The sequence below is a fragment of the Dromaius novaehollandiae genome, chromosome 3 (genome assembly GCF_036370855.1).
Source record: "Dromaius novaehollandiae isolate bDroNov1 chromosome 3, bDroNov1.hap1, whole genome shotgun sequence".
Classification (NCBI taxonomy): domain Eukaryota; kingdom Metazoa; phylum Chordata; class Aves; order Casuariiformes; family Dromaiidae; genus Dromaius; species Dromaius novaehollandiae.
The window spans coordinates 115,206,423-115,225,735 of NC_088100.1; the positions used below are offsets into that span (position 1 = coordinate 115,206,423).

At 38.7% G+C, this 19,313-nt stretch overlaps 1 protein-coding gene across 1 annotated transcript in view; it reads left to right on the top strand.

Moving 5' to 3' along the window:
- The window catches only part of CFAP61 (cilia and flagella associated protein 61), a 134,891-nt gene that overhangs the window by 74,435 nt on the left and 41,143 nt on the right, over window positions 1-19,313 (top strand). Inside the window, exons 18-20 of the mRNA XM_064509885.1 lie at window positions 9,928-10,026; window positions 14,747-14,915; window positions 17,678-17,852. Coding sequence (XP_064365955.1) covers window positions 9,928-10,026; window positions 14,747-14,915; window positions 17,678-17,852 — 443 coding nt within the window. The remainder of the gene's footprint in view (window positions 1-9,927; window positions 10,027-14,746; window positions 14,916-17,677; window positions 17,853-19,313) is intronic.

The window sequence follows — 19,313 nt, forward strand, 5'->3', positions numbered from 1 at the left end:
CATGCAAGAATAGGGAAAGCTGAGCTGACATGGGTGAGGAAAGCAAAACAGTTGCTGGGATGTGAGAGACGGTTAGAAGGGATAAATGTGCTGATGGCATAAAGGTGAAGCGTGGCTGTTTTGTTTCAGAAAAAATAGTTATGATATGGGGATTTGAAAGAAGAAACTGGAAAGAGATGCGTTTGGTAAAGTTTGGGGAGGAATAAAGATAGTAGGGTCATCTAAAGCTACCTAAAAAAGGTGAAGTGAATAAAAGAATTAAAACGCAGCAGTGTCAAAGTTGCCAATATTTTTTAATCACGTTGTCTGGGGAAAGGGCCAGCATAGAGGAGAAAAGAAAAAGAGAGATAGGTATTAAAATTACAAGATAGAAGTGAATCTAAGAGTAACCACTCAAAGGAAGAAAGTGAGAAAACTTTCTGGAGCAGAATGTGTTTTGAGGCAGGATGTTGAAGAAGAGTGATCACTAAAGGAGAGAGACACCACATGATCAAGGATCAGAGGAGGGAAACAGGTTTTAGGGAGAGCAAGGAAGGAAGCAGAAAATATTTATTGAATAAAAAAAGAGGTGAAGTGACAACACCAGGGGCAACAGAAGCTTTGCAAGAATAAAGTCTATCCTAAACATGAGAGAAAGCAGGTATTTAAACTGATGGCTGATGTTGTTATCCAGTTCAAGTGAATATAAATTGGCCTGCAATTGGATCAGAAATTAGAAAAGAATTATCGCTATGAAAAAGAGAGGTTCTGGAACGTCTTCCAGTAGGAGTAGTGGTGCAAAAAAATGTAGTTATCTTCAGGATGGTGCTTGTAAAGTTTCTGGCATGTTTTTTGGTCTTGTTATACTAGAGACTAGACTTCAAAACCAAGGAGGTACCTCCAAATGCTGCGTAGAATAAAATAATCAAGTACAAAGTTTGGAGAGAGAGACCCAGTGAGGAGAACTGCCCATTGGGAAGAGAAAGAAACACTGGCAGCATCACTGGAGGGTGTTAGTAAAGGTCAAAGTAAAAATCACTTTCCTCTTTGAAGGGATTCTTGCTAAGATGTCAAAAGTGCTGGTGGCTGCTTTCACAGCCTGAGCATATAGGCTGCTTTTTTTTTTTTTTTTTTTTTTTTTTTTTTAAGAAAGGTCTGATAGAATTCATAAAGAAGAATATCACCAACAAGTTTCTGAAAAAGCAGCCCTTTATTGAAAAGCACTCTTCCATCAAAATCTAAGCTTTTGAATGGAATATGTTTAATATTAGGAAAAAGTAATTGCGACATGACAAAATATTTCATTAGGGTGTCATTAAAACAAAAAATGGCTTTTTTTGCTTTTAAAGAAATTTCCTCTTGAAAAATTTTAAATCAAAGTTGGAACCAAACATTTTCCTTTTAATCTCTGTTCTGAACAATTTAGAAGAGTGTTTTCTGAAATTAAAAAGGAAGGTATGTTTCACCAATGTTGTCAGTCCTCTTGGAATATGAACAGTCACATTCTGGGAAGAAAAAGGTGTGAATTTCCCCCATTGAAGTCAGTGACTGAAGTATCTATGCCCTGCTGTCAAAAGTAGACAAAATTAGACTGACAAATCAGCCAGATTAAATGAGCTACTGTCAATTGGATTCACTTACTTATTTTTTTATTTCTACTGGTGCTCTTCTTGATAGTTCCATCTGGTTTTTGGAGGAAGACTCATCACAGACACAGTTTACTGAGCAAAGAAGTATGTGAAAAACCACTTCCTTGACCCCTGCATGGAAAAGTGTCCCAGTAAAGACTGTACAGATATCCCTTCTTTCATTGAGCAAATTCATTCAGTCATAGTACTTTTTCTTAAGGTTGATGCAAAGGACAACTGGCTGATCTTTGCTTACTCCTAATTAAAGAGAGATAACTTCTACGTGGACATCTGTCAGTCAGCAGTTGAGATGAAATCCTGTTCTGCGATCCGTAATTGATGCACTTACATAAGGTTCTGGAGAATGGGCGCTTTTGGCAATTGTTGATACAAACAATAAACCCTTTCTGCTTCTTCTGTTGCTGACTCTCTTACTAAAAGTTTAATAACCAAGTAGTGTAAGATCAATTGCAGAGCCTTCATGATACCAGAATGGCATAATTTAGCATCATACAGGGAAATGGTCTTGCTATGTTATTTTCACATATCTTCATACTAGATTTTGTGTTGATTCTTACTTGTCTGAGTCAAATATAGCTGCCTAAAAAGTGGGAGGTAGTGGAAAGGTATAGACTTCATTTCAGCTTAGCCTGCAAAAGCAATGTGCTTTATCCACGTGAACAAAAGCAATTTAGGATAGTGGCGACATGAAAACATGTATTACTCATAAAGAAAGTCTATAGTATCAAGTAAAATATTTATCCTTTACTGAAAATATTATTTTTTTTTTTGCATTATCATTGGCTATCCTTGTTAAGCTGAGCATTTCTATTTGTAATTTGTGTAGAGCTGGAATTTTTTTTAGAAAATCTTTTTCTTTTGGAAAAGTCTACTTTCCAAGTCATGTCCTGATTGTCGTCTTCTTGAAAAGTTTGGGGTGCAGATCTTTCCTAAAAGGAGCCCTGTCCTATTTTGAATATTACATTATTTGGGCCAAGTAGAGCTACTGTCTATATAACCCTTCTAGACTGAGACTGGTCCCTGGGTACATTGGGTTTCTATGCCCTGAGCCCCAGGTTACTGTCTGCTGGCACTCCTTTCTCATCATCTCTCCTTCTGCACCCCTCCCTCCCCCCAAAAATCTTAAGCTCTCTGTTTTGTTTCAAGACAGAGTGGGGAAATTTCTCTGATTCCAAAGTTTCATTAATGCAAGATTCTTGACAGTAATTAAAACAGGCTATTTGTTAACATTTTTAGAATCATCTAGAGCTGTCATATTTAGAATGGCTCTGCTGCAGCAAAGCTGAGGGTACAGTATAATTATTACTTTGCCTTTGCATAGGATATAATGGCAAATGTTAAATTATTTAAAGATTATGCTTAAAGGAGATTAGTGCATGGAGTTTCCTATTTTGGTAATCAGGCAAAGCATCATCCTCTGTCACCCTTTTTATTTTAGTTTTTATAAATGACTGATTCAACCTTTATCTAAAAACCTGTGATGTTTAGTTTCAAATAAAAATTGAAACAATTAAGTTCATGTAGACTAATTTCCTGCACTTTATTTTTTATTAGAAAAGTTATTTGACTCATTATTTATAATAATGAGTGGTTTAATGAAAGCAGTTAATTAAATCATTTGTTCAGACAGTTTTTACCATCTAAACCTCCCTACTTTCCCCAACCCCCAAAGAAGAAAATGCTAGCAAGACATCAGGCAAAAAATCCAGAAAAACTAACAAGGACTATTCTAACAGATTGGCAAATGTCAGGATATATATAAATAGCATATTACAACTTTTTTTGTTTGTTCCCTTGATTATGCTCACAATAAATTGGCAATCCTATTTTGTTTCAAGTACAAGGGTGTTTAGACCTTCTTTTGTAGCTGTCCTCCAGAACTGTGCAATGAAACCCGATACCTTTTACTTATTTCCCTAGATACTCTAATCCCTCCCTGCTTTACCAGTATCTTTGAGCTATTCTTCCCTTTTGTATCCACAGCAACATGAATCCCTGCTGGAATTATTTGCTTCTAAAATGCAGGTGCTCTTGTTTCATTTTGTGTTGGTTCAGGCTCTTGACTTGAAGACTTTTTCACCAAATGGGCACCTCTGCTTTTACCACACTTCAGATTACACATTGTTATACTTATCAGGAGCACATAAGACATTCTCTCTTCTAATATGCAGTACGTGTTTCCAGATCCTTTGCTGTTTTTCAGTTGTTAGGGGCTTTTAGGCAGCAGTGAGGAATCTATAACCATAATAAATAAACCATTCCTTTGTTAGCCTGGAAATAATGATGCTATATAGAGAAAAAAGGAGAACAATATAGAGTTTGATAATGTGCATTATAGTCACTGGGCAGAATATTCAAACCTGTATTCTATCTGTAACTTTGTATTTCAGTGCCTGATTTTAAATGTTGCTAAGCTCTTACAGTTTGCCTGTATTTTTCTGGCTTGTATTTAAGCACCTGTCTGTGGATTTAAAATCCTAGGGTTAGGCATCTCAACTACAGTTCTCAATTCAACCTTTTTAATTTAGCAAGCTAAATTTGTGCCATGGGGCTAGTTTTTGTATTTAGTTTCATATTTAAAGGTTCTGATAATTTTCACAAAAGCCTATCTCTGCTTAAACACTTAGCAAATCTGAGCCATAGCTGCTGAATAACGTTACCTGCCTGTTCGAAAATCTGACCATTATTTGGATGAAATGGACAGAAATAAAGATTTGCTGCTTGACTTTTTTGGAAGACACTGAAGTTGTCATGTTTTTGTAACACCATAAGCATCTAATCCTGTGTTTCAGCAATAACTGAAGGCAGTGGGTTATATATGCAAAAAGCTTTCACTGCAGAAAGTTTTACAATTGCTGTCTCCTAATTCTGCATGAATACTTTCCCTGTTGTCCTCAAGTCTTTTGTTCCTGAGTGGTTCCAGCAAATTTAGAAGCAAAGTACGTGATTCGTTCAAACCAGCCCTTCTTGTGTTCATTCCTGCCTCTTTGTCAGCAGTATATCTGTTCCTCCATGGCGATGCCACTTCACGGAGCTGGAGTCCCTCATTGCCTCATCCTGTACCAACAAGTGCAGCAAGTGACCTGCATGTTTTGGGGAGAATTATCTTCTAGTTTGGAGGCTTCACTGTTCCCCTTCTTGTGGAAGTCACTTAAAGAAATATATTTAGTTTCCTCAATCTACTATCAAGATTTCTTTCTGTGAGGCTTCTTATAAAAGCTTGTTTTCATGAACTGAGTTTAACATTTTCAAGGCCTGGTCTTTGCCTAATTCTTTCCATTAAAGCCAGTGGAGTGAGCTGGCACGAGCAGAAGCACGCCGATTATCACTTGGGTTCTTTGAGAAGCCCTAACCGAAATAATTTCATGTGGTTCTCAATTACCCATTTCTTGCTGATGTGCTCCATGAATTCAAAGAGATTTGGGAGACAATATCTCCAGAAGAACCCAAGCTGACTTACTGCTCATGCTGACTTACTCCTGTCCTAGGATGTTCAGCTGCACCTTTTACAAAGTGTGCTTGTAATTATCTACAGCAACACTCACTTTTCCACACACATCCTTTCTAAATATTAGAGCAAATGAATATGAAGTTTTAGAGGGATATGAACATACTGGCTCTTCACTGTAAGGATTTCACTGTGCAATGCCTATTTTTAAGATGGCCAATTACTTTCTGTTATGGAAAATGGCTTTCCATTCCTCTTAATTTAGCCAGACCTTACTGGTTCAGGCAGGGGCTTCTTGGGGCCACAAACTAAATTCTTTTAGAAAATTTCTACACAAATAATTGAGCCATTTCCTAAAACAAGAGTAAAGAGGAATGTGTGCCCGTCGTCACAGATGAGAATGTTTGGATACTTATTAGCCACTTCCTCCAATTAGCTGCGGGGCAGAAGAGCACAGCTTCATGTTGGCCAGCAGCGGATCCCTTCCACCAAACCGAGTTTAAGGCACTGCTCCTCACGCTAACTTTTTCCACTGGAGAACCCCACAGTCCCTGCTGAGGGGGCAATCCAGGAATCTGCTGCTTCCAGAAGGTTATCTCTCTCAGTTCATTTGGCTACCACTCTATTACTAGACAAGATTTAAGGTAAAGAATACGTTTCATGTATTCTATAGAAGTGCAGAGTTAGACATTTGTTTGACAGGACTGGAAGCAATGTTGCAAGGAAAAAACAATACACATTATCAAGAAAATGCTGAATAAGAAGATCCTCTGAAATTGCCCCCATGTCTCAGCTATGTGGGAGGATGTCTAATTTTCCTTCTCTCCAAGAATGGCATGCACTGAAAAGCTTGTGGGGGGGGTTCTCATCCATTAAATATGAGGTTTTTCCTTAGCTGTTATAGACAATTCTTGTTGGTGGAGCCCACTGCCTTCTCCTGGGATGCTTAGAACAGCTCTTTCTTCAGTTTTCTTGTTCTCGCCAAAGTGGAATATTCCCTTTTCCTCCCTCCTTCTCCTCTTCCATTTCCTCCTGAAATCACGGCTTAGAGAAATACTGCCTTAGGTTTGCCATCATTCTCTGCTTCTTGGGACTGTATCACCTAGATGCAAATGTAATAGGCAAGTACATGCTCCCCTTTGCTGCTTGGGAGTTTATTTTGTGCCTTTTCTTCTGTGTTGGTTCTTACATTCCATTAACCTGAAGACTTGCTTTTTCTGTTTACCATGTACTTAAGACTAATCTTTTATCATTTACTGTACACCACAGGAGGTATAATTTCACCTCAGTTGAAGGCCACATATGAGGAATTAGTAAAATAAAAGAAGGCTTTGGCATTAAGAATATTTTTCTAAATTAGATTTGGGGGCTTTACAGTCACAAACTACCAAAGGAATAATTTATTTTAATATAATATATTGATTATATTTTTAAAATAATAAATAAATATAACAAAGTATTGTATATAGAGAATTATATATATGTTATATATATGTGTGGATGAGTGTGTCTGGGTGTATATATGTGTGTGTGTGTGTGTGTGTATATATATATATGTGGGTGGGTGTATCTGTGTGTGTGCATATAAATACAAGTAGAAGAACACAAGTACTTCTGTACAACGCCAGCACTTTTATGTTTTGCAGCAAAGCCTTGAAATCAAACAAAGAAGTCATTCTCCTATCAGGGATGGCCTTGTCTTTTCCCACTAAAATAAATAAAAATACAAAATGAATCAACCCAGTAACTGAAGCTGTCATGTTGATGTGTCAGTATGGGCAGATCCAGAGAGACTGAACCCAACTCTTCCAACATTAACCCTGGGAGCAGAGTGTGGAAGTGTGCAGCAGAGCTGCCCTTCTGCTGCCTGAACGCAGCTGGTTAATCTTCATGGTACGTGGCTGTACAAGCACAGAACACCATTTCCTAGCATAGTTATGCCCGGTAGGGCCCTTGCACAATTTGTTTCTGAAGCTGAAATGAGCTCCATGAATAATGTCTCCACTCTGGAGAGCTGAAGTTTCTACGGTTGGGCCTACGTGTGCAGGTAGTGCAGGCTAATAGAAGCAGATCTGCAGAATAAAACCATTGGTGCTGAGGACCCAACATGCACACCATAAATATTTCAGTGGGGTTTACCCTAGCTTAACTCTTTTGTGTTCCCCTGGGGTGAACTCCCATGAAGAAGTGGAGTTCATTAGATGTACTCTCAGAGTACATTTCTAGTTTAGTTTCATCTAAAAGAAATCCAGGCCATGTTATCCACACTGTGAGCCCAAGTGTGACTGGGAGAGTCCCTTCAAAAGCAGGCCTGGATCTAATGAAAACACGAGCGTAGTATCTGTTTCCTTTTCTACCCCACAATATCTGTGTAACAGTGGGCAAGTTTCATAAGTCAAAGTGTCTGTAGTTGTTCATTTTGAGAGAAAATAATCTGAGCTAGCAGGGGCTGGACTGATGGACGTCTGGAGCAATGCCAGCTTCTCTGTCACGGGAGATGAGTGGGACTGTACTTTGAACACCGGGAAGGCAATCTTAGATGTCTGGCTCTGGTTCTTATCAATCATGCCTCCAAAATCAGCAGGCCTTTTTGAGACATTTAATCTGAATTTCTTTGTGCCATGATTTTCTAGATGTAAAATGGGAATCATAAATATAACTCATTTTACCATAGTATTCTAAGGAGACACTAATTAACATTTTTATGCCTAAGGGGTTAATGAATGAGAAACATGAATTAATTTGGGGGGCCTATGGGAATGCCATGGGAGCACTGAAATAGGAATTAGTAAATTGTACAAAGTGAAAATCTTGAATTGAAGTGGAGAAGAACTGGAGAGATATCAAATGACTATAGAAATACTGAATGACTGAGTATGGACTGAATGAGGTAGAGAATCTGTAGAAGAAACTAGTATCTGATCAGATCAATAAGGATGGCATCCTACTGCACACATACAAAAGAGGCAAATTAATGTTGCTGGGGTCCTTCATTCTACCATTTTTTGATACTTGCTTGCATCATTTTCATCCTAAATATTGTTAATATAATTTAAACTTACTGTAGCACTTGGATTTGGAGACCAATTAGGTGAGAGTCCATGCAGCATGTACAAAGACACTGTGCTGTGAGGGCAGGCAGGATAGAAAAATGTCTTGGAATAATTTTCCTCATAATTACATGTAAACTAAATGCCAAGGAATCATACTTTTCAGGTGTGTACAGTTAATTGTATTTATTCACATTTGCACCCCACGTGAAGTGCTTCGTGAGTGCAGATGGCTTTCTGTACACTTTAAAATTCAGCTTGATGTGCTGGGTCAGACTCTCATTTATATTAAGACCACTTTATATCACTCAGCCAGCATAACGTGTCCATGAATGAAAAACGAAATCTATTTACACCCACCTCTGCAGAGTGACCTTAATTTAAAAGAGAATCAGGCCCATAATCTTTATAAATATATGCACTTTGTTACATTAAGGTTATTTATTACAATGCACTCATCCTAAGTATGCATGGAGATTTACCATAGATAATCCATAATCCAGAATTAAACTATTAATATGCATTTCGAGGCAGCCATAACCTTGAAATTCCTTGGTTTAAGTGTGACCTTTAACTTTGTTTGAATATATTTTTTTAGACGTATGAATAACAAATTAACATTGGTTGATAAAAAGCATTCTGATTCCTTTGTAGCATTTGCACCAATCTGTACTTAACTTACACAAAGCCTTGAAGATTAGAAGGCTTAATCACTCATAATATTTATTTGTTTTTAAATGTCAGATCACATTTAATTCAACATATTGTCAGTCCTATTCCTCACCACACTCCGGTGTTAATGAAACTACAGTGGAAAGTATTCTTCTTTTTGTGTCTGAAGACATATGCATCTTATAAAAATGATAAAATGTATTGTATGGCCTGTGTAAATGAATTGTTTTCTGTATCCTGCTGGACTTGGAATTAAAATCTGTTCTGTTTCCTTCATATGTCCTCCTACTTCCAGTAGACCTATTGTAGGAAGTGGCCAGATTAACAGTTATCAGAATTTATTTTCCTGTCCTGCAGCCATGTCTCTTCCTATAGAAGCTAGGCTATAAACAGCAAAGGCAAAATAGCTGTTTTTCTTCTATTCCACCAAGAGAATGACAGCTTCCTACCCTTTTCATGTGTTGTGTGATGGTGTATTGGAAAGAGTAAGTTACTCATGAAAATGTCATAAAAAGTACCCAGTTTCGGACAAACTCCTGCGTGTTTTCGAACTCTGCTTTAAGTATAATGCATTGCACTGTTGCAGAGGTCCTACTTCTTTTTTAATATGTACTGAAAAAAATCACATAAAAACAGTAATTGCAGTATTGCACAGACTTTTCCAGCAGCTGTCTGAGTAGCTGCAGATTTCCAGCATGTTTTGTTTTTTAAAACAATTCTTCCTGAGCTCTAGTTCCGCAAAGTTCTGAGCACATTCTTTAATCCATGCTCCTGTTAAGCAAAGCATTTGAAAGCAGTGACACTCCAGACTAGACATATGAATTAATTTTTCTTTCTTGTAAGTTTAGTTTCTCTATTGCCCACTTTCCTTGGATTCAGGTGTGAGACAAAGAGCAGGCGCCACTTCCTGAGTAGGTACGTATGGAAGAAAGGAAAGGGAAAATGGAAATGACAGGGACCCTATTCTCTGGGCCTAGATGCTATACAGGGATGGACTGGGAAACTCAACTATCTGTAAACACTGTGTATGACCATGTGTTACAATGCACTCACATTACAGCTGTGCCAAACTGAGCCTCAGCAAACTTATATTGACTTAACTGTGGCATTTTGTTTTTTGTTTTCGCAGTCCACATCTGAAGTTTAACAATCTGACCTTGATTTCAATTCATGGCCTTCCAGGAAAAAATCTACCAGGCTCCAAACATGGAAGATTTTTAATTAACAGGTTTGATTTAGTATCTAAGTACTTCCATAGCTTCAAAGGAAAATATAACACTTTGCAATTCTTTGTGAATTTGTCCTAAATTTTAGATAGATACATAGACAGATAGATAGCCTCAAAGTAATCCTGCCTATCTATAGAACATACATTCACCTGTGAAACAAGTTAAATATAATTATCCATGGGGCAATACTGCAAAGCATAAAGCAGTAACTTCAGGACAGCAGACCATTGCATTACAGCAGGACACTGGCCTCTCTGCTTTCCAAGACCTCTTAGACAGTTTAGATCTCTGGGTTAAAGAAAAATGAGAAAAGCTGACTGTTTGCTTTTTTAATACTGTTTTGTTTTTAACTTTGATGGGCTTTGTTCCAGATAATGCTGACCCAAAGGACATGTAAGAGTTAATATTAGCAAGGTGGATAGTGGTGTCCTTAGAGGAGGCACATGGTGAAATGCCGCACCCACTGATGCTAGTGGGAATTCTGCTACCAATGGCAGCATGTTCAGCATTGCACCTCACCTGAGGAGAGCCAGAGATGAGCTCTTCCCATATTCTGTTCCTACTTACGTAAGAAAGCCCGGCCTGGCTGAATGTCTTTCGCAGAGGCCATGCTGTTTCTGTCAGTGTCTTATGGCTGGCTAGCAGACAAGAGTGTCTGGATCCCTGGGGAGATGTGAGGGAACTGGGGGACCTGCACTGCTGGACGCCTGACACCCTGGGAGGGAGCTGAGTGTGTTAGGGAGAGTTTAGGATTATTGCTATTGCCAGGTCTGGAAGAACTGTGCTGCATTAATTCTGCTGCTTATGAGCTATTTGTGTCCTAGTCACTGTCCTGTGTTCTTCAGTCAAGCTCAAGTCCCTGCTAGAGTGCTCACTCTTATTCCCATGCTTCCCTTGGCTGAAAGAGTCATGCTTCTTGTGAAAAATAGCTCAAGGGAGGATTATGAAAGATAACTGCGCAGGTGTCTAGTGAGTGGTCACACATTTCATAAATTTTCTTGTCTGCTGATAAGTAAAACAATTTATATTTAGTAGGATAAAATTTTACCTTCTTAAAACTCACAGAATGTTATTCTTATTTAATATATTCATTATGGTCATTTTATTATTGATATTGGAATCCTGACCAGGAATTCTTGATATAGATGAGAACATGATTGTTCTGAACACTATGAAACATAGAACCGAAATGTGTCAGTTATTTTGAATATAGGGGAATTAGCCTGGTATAATTTATTTATATTTGGCATATAACTTTTTGTAACCTGTGTGGTTACAAAACCATGTTATACATGTTTTTCCCAAATCTCTTGATCAGTAAGCACCAATACCCTAAAGGAGCGGCTCTTTAAATGACCAAACAACTCAAGCTCTGCAACATGAAAATGTTGTGATCTTACCAGTTTCAAACTAGCTCATCTGATTTGGAATTTTGCTCTGTCAAGGAATTTTTGATAGATAGTGACCTGAATTAATTTTTTGTTGTAGGAAGATGTGTTTTTTAAGTACAAATCTGGTAAATGAAGGGATTATATGTACAAACAACATGCACACACTGACACTTACTAGGAAAAACACTTCCCTAAGTATAATGTAAAAAAAGAGTTATACTGACAATTACAAAATATCTATCCCAAAGGAAAGTTGCAGTCCATAGCTGCCTCCCCAGAACTAGCTGTTAAAATTTGAAAGCAGATTAAAGGTGAAAATTGAACTCTGCAGGGTGTGATTTTTGAAAGCATCCCTGCGATTCTGGAGTGTCAGTCTCCTGGGAGCTGTGCACCTCAATTATGAAGGTGCTTTTGAAAAGCCTCATCTGTCCTTGATGTCCATTTTATTTATAGATTCCTGCATGATTATGGTTTAGAACTGTCAATGGTTTTCTTCCCTTATTTATTCCCCTCCAGTGTTTGTAAATACAGAAAATGCAGAACACCTCAGAAAGCCTGGTCATTCAGTTCTCAAAGTCGTCAGGCCATGAAAACAACTTTATTTGCTTCTGTGGCATCCTTTATGACAATTCTGGGAACTCAGTAAGAGCAATTAATCTGTAGCAATCAGTTCTGATGATTTAGAATGTGTATTCTGGTACAAATGGCAAAATAAGAGCAGCTGTTAGTGCTGGATCTCTCTGCAGTATATTCTCTGTTGCAGTCGCATGGTAGAGTATAAAGGCATCAAATGGTCAAGCATGAATCAAGTCCCCTTTTTATTTAATCATGCTGCATTTAGTCCTGTTGAAGAAAATGGAATAATTTTTATCCCTCAGCATCAATAGAAAGTAAAGTTACGGAGCCTGTCAGTGGCAGTGAGCTTTATTTGGTTGATGGAATATTTTATTCCTGCTGACAGTGACTTCAGATCACAGACTGAGTGAAGTTCAAGATTTTTTTACTGACCTTTCTCATCCTGTCTCACAGGCATGAGGTGCTGCTAGGGGCAAGCACCAGCTTCCTTTCAGGCTTGATGTGCGAGTCCCACCTTCTTGCCATGTCACTTCTCTGATCTCATAAACTGGACTTCTTTGTAACATGAGCCATTTATCTTTTTTGCTTTTTGTATGTTTAGAAGCTATTTTACTCTTCTTCAGTGGATTCTGCAGGTTCATCCATCTTCAAGGCTATAAGCAGATTTGGTATTAGCATTAATCTTCAATTCTACTGAAAGAACCTTATTTTAACAGCATTTTTCCTGTTTTAAGTTTTCAGTGTCAGGAAGGTATTGAGTCTGGCTGGATTTGAAGAATGGCCAGCAATCTGTTATTTTGATAATGGGCTATTGCAAGGCTCAGTGGTGTTCAAGAGTCATCATGGACCAGGCTGAGAACATTATGCCTCTGTTCCTCCATGCATTTTATAGTAATGTGTCTATTATACATCTGTGTTGAATTATTTTATCTTCAGGAATCTTTGGCTGCAGGATCTTTGCCTTTCCAGAAGTCTGTTAAGCAGAGAGGACAGTATAAATGCCGTAATAAATAAATGTCCTGGTGTTTGTTCATTTGGGCAGAATCATAAGAGAACTTTGGAAGTCTTTTTAATTTCCATTATTGAGGCAGTAAGAGAGTTTTTAATTCCATTCTGATTTCACTTTAAAATTGGCTTTTTAAACAGCAGCTTCTAGACCTTTGATACTTCCATCATATGTATGGATATGTGTTGTAGTTTACATTTAAAACAGGCTGTAACACCTCTGAGATCTAAGAGCTACAGAAGTAGATCTTACTCCAGATTTTCAAAATTAGCAAGCGATTTGGGGTTCCTTAATTTTTTGGTGTTGATATTGAAGCATACTGCCAGAACACGATTCTCAAGATGCGCATACCATATACTCCCTTAACATCGGACTCCTATCAAGGTGTCTCATTTGGACGCCAGGACCATAAGACCCCCAAAATCATTAGTGACGTTTAAAAGTTTGATCAGGCTTTCATTTCTGCAGAGTCACTGCTTTCAGTTGGGCTTTCCGTCTAAGCTTTGCAATGCCATTGAAGCTCATAAGACTGTACTCTGTAACCAGGGACATCATCTGTCCAGTAGAATTTTGATTGCTAAGATAACACATGGTACAGGAAGGGGAATATCAGCTTATTTCTTAGATACAGGCATATGTTTGCATCTCTAGCTGTTAGGGAAAGAAGCAGCACCTTTGGTCTGGACTTAGGTCACTGACACCCCAAGTAAATGTGGATATTTCCAAGAGGTGATGGGATGAAATATCTCACCAGGACGGCCAGTATAATGACTAGTTGCTATCTCATCTTACAAGGCACTTGGTCTAATTTTATGTAACTGTTTTCTCAGTTTCCTTAGAAATCAAAACATATTCTAAAGAACCTACTTTCCGTTTTCAAAAGTGACGTTATGAGTTAAACATCTAACAGCCACTAACATTAAATGTTTAATCTGCTCAGAAATGTTTGAAACTCTTAGTCCATTCTTGTCTGTATCATTAGCCGCTTGTGTATCTTCACAATCTTGATTCTGTATTTCAAAGCCACTTTTAGAAGTAGGACTCAGACTTGTGTGTTCCGTTGATGTTACAAAAATATTACCTGCATTTCTGGTGTCCCCATAATTCAACCTGTTAGCAAAAGTAGGAGAAGAGTAGGGAATGTACTTCAACAGAAGAGAGTGACTTCAGATCTGCTTTCTCACTTACCTAGGAGATTCAGGGACAAAACACCCTGGAAACTATAATTACTATACGGAACAAGGCTTTTCTTCTTAAAACAAACAAACAAACCTTTGTATTGTTTGTTAATTAGCACTGAAGGTGATTTCTTTGAAATTATAAAAATTACATCTCCATGAAAGTTGAATACCAAATGAAGCAAAAGTGGAAAAAATTTAAGAAAGGCGTCTTGTATGGGAGAAAAAAAATAGATAGCTAAAATATTTTCTTTTGCAGGTGCAAAAATCTGCTTGTTGCATCATCCTGCAAGTTAAAAGCAGAGTAAAGCATATCTTTCTGACTTTGTTTTTAAATTCTGTGGTAGTATGGCCCAATGCTGGGAGGGATTATTTGGTTTTAGCAGAAAGTTGTCAATTTGTAACTGAGTATTTCATAATGAATACTCTTTTACTATAGACTTCTAGTAAGCTCACAGCAAGAGAACAGGCTTGAACCACTAGGGGACTTCAACTAACTCACCAGATGTCTAATTAATGCCTGCTGTCAGCTGCTAAAATGTCACTTACAGATATGCTTTCTTCACAGCCACTGTTTTAATGATCAAGATTATGCACAGATGTCACTTTGTTCCTGGGTTAATATTGTGGTTGGTAAAATGACTGGCATAAATCGAGCTGCCAAACATGTAGTTGTTTCCAAGGGGAAAAAAGTGCCATATGACCACCTTGTTCTCTGTACAGGACAGCAATACCAGGTAAGAGTGTATGCAGGGGCACTCGTAAAATCAATGTGTTCGGTGTTTGTAGTGAATAATGTTTCTCTGGTTAGCAAAGGAGGAGAGTACTCCTTAGCAAAGGTATAACCAGAAATCCTTGTGCAGTTTTGCACTCCTTTGGTGAAGCGGGTCATGCTATTTCAGTATACCTATAGCGTCTGGAGAAGTAAAATGTATTTGAGTAGATGAGAGAGGCATTACAAAATTTTCTACCAGTAGTGTCAGGATCAGATATTAAGCAAGGCTCCTAGTATTTTTTCCCACTGTGGCCATTAAACCTGCTGAAAAGTAGCCCCAACTGATGTGGCAAATTCGCCCCAGCCACCAGACACTTAACTCCAGCTGATCTGACACCGTTTAACCTAGTTTTGGCAATGGGGCGAATTCCCTATCAAATTAATTACTCAATTCACAGGATGCCTATGCCTGGGCACATACATCGTGCTGTGTATTACTGTAGCACATACTTCAGTAAAGGTTCAAGGGAGGTAAAATGCTACAGAGAAGGTGGGCTCAGTGAAGTCCTGCAGCATTTGTTTTGGGAGATGCAGTCTCGGGAAGCAAGGGTGATGAGTGAGAAGGATTGTATCTCCAGCAGAGGTGGCTTGTTTTGGTCTCGGTGGAAACTGAAGCAGTTCTGCCATTGCCCCAACTTGCAGCAGGAGCTCTGGCCTCTGAAGAGGCTGTATATAAAATGAACTTCTGCAAAGTGGGATTTAATGCTCTGTCTTGCTCCTGAATAAGACATAGATAGGTGCTTCCAGGTTTGTATCTCTAGTGTAATTCTAATCATAGTAATGGTTATAAAAAAGGCATGGAGCAGTTCCATGTAACTTCAGTATTAAATGTATCCAGTAGGAGAAAGTGGTCCACAGCCTGCCAGAAGACTTGTGCAAGTGGCTGAATGGAAAAGTGTGATATGATGGGCTGCAAAAGGTGGTCTTCTCCTGTCTTTCTTTTTTCTCTTGTTTTTTTTTTCCATGGCTCTCCTTGTGCAAGTTCTTTTTTGTTTTGTGGAGAAGAGTTTGCTGGCAATTTTAATTGCTCTGGTCAGCTTAAGGGGGCTAGCTGGGGAGACTTGGAGGCGTATTTGTAGCCACTTCACAGGGTGCTAATAGAAGAAGTTCTCTAAATCTGGAAGAACTCTGAGAAGAATGCTGCTGGAGGAGAGAAGCTGAGAATCTGGGGAGCTGTTGTGTCCTTATGGGTCTCCCCTCCCTCCCCATTTCTGGTTTGGAATAGAGCATCATATCACACTTATGAGATAAAACACATTGAATTTGTGCAGGCAAGAACCACTGATTGAAGCAGACCCATTCACTCTTAGTTATATGTAAAATGTGGATTCAAGCTCATCTCTAGCCCTACAGACTCGGCTTGGACTCGGACACCCCAACCAGGGTTGATTCTTTCTTGTGCATCATCACATGGCCCTCACATTATATAAACCAGATGGCAGACATCTGCATAGCCCCATTGCCTGCAATGATTTTGCCTTACTGATTGGTTTTGAGTAGAAATCACGAGCAATGTATTTTGCCTTTAGGTCAGCAGATGAGACTGAGCATGTGTTTACAGGTCTTTTTATAGTGGTCCTCATCATAAGCTGCAAATATTAATGTAAGGTATATTCAGCTCCACAGTTAGATCTGTATCACATGTGTGCAGCAGATTTGTGGAGCAAGAAAGTCCCATTTTTTTCTGTACTCGCTTTTCAGAGTAGAACCATACCATACTTTAAATGACAAATGATGTTCACTCTTCAACAGGGATGAAATAAAAGTTAAATCATAATATTATCTGAATGAGTTTAAGTGCTGCTAGAAAAAATATTTGGAGACAACTTTATCACTTGCAAAATAAGTTATGGGAAGTAACTCCACTGGAGAGGAAAGAAAGATAAAGGAGGCAAGGGAAAACTCAGGTTTTATCTGCCTTCAAGTCAAAAATCTAACATCATCTATTCTTATTTTTAAGCTGTACGAAAATTAGGAGGGAGTTATTTTTCTCACCTAGTTTCTATTTCATTATGTAGAGCCAGAGTTCATCCTTATTACAAGTTGTCCCTTATTTGGTAAGAAGTCAAACTGGCGTTAGAAGGCCTAGTGACTATGTAAAACGTTATTCATTATGATTAAGAAGATTTACTTTGGGGGTAAGATAGATCATTTGATGTCATGCCTGTTCTTATATGACTGAATCATATCTCAGCTGGTCCAAGTGGCAAATCTAGTGGATTGCTTGAGCTCTTCTTATATAAGACCCTTGGAAAAGGGACCCCAGCTAGATTTCGGCAGCCTTCCTGCAGGCGCAGGCTCCGTGCCTGGCTGTCATGTGAGGCACCCTGCCTCCTGTTCGCTGCGCCACCGAGCACAGCGGGCTGGTGGTTTGCAGATCTCTCCTGGACTCTCCAAATGTTAATTTTAAATTAAGTGCATATGGATCAAAGGCTGAAACTCACAATCTCTTCGCTGTCCCTTAAATTGTGCGTGTTTGGAGAAAAGCGTAGCAAAAATTTGTAAAGTCTTGCAGGTCTTTCAAGAGCCTGCATGCCTCTGCAAATGCCACACAAAATCTGGAATACACCCACACATACACGTATATATGTGTACGCATGTGTTTACTTGAGCTAGCATTGATCTGTTCTTTCTGTGACCACTTCTGTGTTTGTTACTGCCCAGTGTTAGGAAGGATTAACAGTGCTCCAAAGTATATGTCATGTGTTCATTCATTTGTGCCAGGTCCCATGTCCCACTGGAGCAGATATCAGTAAACTCCCAACTAACAGAGAAGTCACAAGGAAATGTCAGCAAAGGTACACGGGTAAAGTCCCTTCCAATCTTTTTATTCTGTGTGATGATCAGGACTGCTTAAAGGCAATGCACTGGCTACAAGAAAATATTGTCAACTCGGAAGGTAAGGGTTTTCATAAACACACGTGCACATTTGCGGAAACATTTTCAAGGCTTATTGTTTGCTTAGTTCCGTGGTATAATTGGTGCCTGCTTAATTCTAGCAAAGTCTTTCATCTGCTGTGCTTTGTTTTCCAGATTAATTTACAATTTGTTGTCATTTTTGATACCCAGCATATTTAGCTAGGAAAAGGAGGCTTGAAATAGATTAATTATCTATAATTATTATATAAAACAAAATGATTCCCAAATGCAAAGCTGGCTGGAGTCATTAATTAGCCAACTAAATAATAATTTAATTAGTAAATGTGCTTTTCTGTTATATAGAAAAATATGTAGACTTGAGGCATACCACAAAGAAAAGAGGTCTAAATTAGGACATGGTTTTCTTCAGTGTTTGTCATCTTTGTATTCAGGTACATCAGTTACAGATTCTCACACAGAACTACTGGCTCCCAATATTTTTTTATTAACCAGGAAGATCTCACATTTCTGCAGATTTTTATTCATCACACCTGTATTTCCTCAAACTATTTTCATAAGTAGTAGTATTTGACTTTTAAAAAAAAGGTTATTTTACTGGAGTCTTCTACATTTGTATGTGCAGTGTTCATATATTCATTAATTGAAGGAATGTATATGCTGTAGAAAATACCTGGAATCACCCAGGTTTCCAAGTTAAACTCTTTCAACTACAGAAAAAGAGATCAAGGAGTAAAATGAATTGACATGACATGAGTTGTGTGTACCACATCTGAGCTGGGGCAGTTCTGAGGAGGAAAGCTGTCTTTATAGAAATTACTAGTGATTGATTGCAACAACCGAGTTTCCTAAAGGCGTAGTGTAGTGACTTATCCAGTGGAGAACATAGTAGTGAAAGTTGATAGTTATTTGGTGTGGTCTGCAAAGTTTGTGTCCTACTTGGCAGACCTTAAGGGACTTGTCAAAGTGCTGGAGGTTTCTCTACCACCCTCCGAGTCTTGCTGTGATCCAGAAAGGGGGACGTTAGACATGATACTGTCTTAGCTCACATTTCCCACACACAGCTTCCTGGCCTCAGGCATGGAAATAAAGCCTCCTCACCAGTTGCCGCTCCTGCGTGCTTTACAGCTGATACTAGCCCCTAAGCACACCATTTTACCTGACTTCCAGCTGATAGGCGCAGCTGCATTTGCATAGGCAGATAGGTTGTTAGTTTTCCCTGTTTCCTGCTGCTAGTCTTTCCTTGAGATCTTTGCATGCGCAGTGCAGGAATGCATTCAAACACACCTGTGCAGCAATGCTGCCTGAGAGAGCTCACCAATGGCCCGAATGTACATCACCTGAGGGAATCGCTTCTGAGGCATAAGGGCAGTCTATGGCACCCTTTATTATTAATCATATTCTATTCATAATAATTGCATTGTTGTTGCTAGCTTTTGCTGCAGTGTAAAGACAGATATCTTAATTAGGCACTAACCTTGTC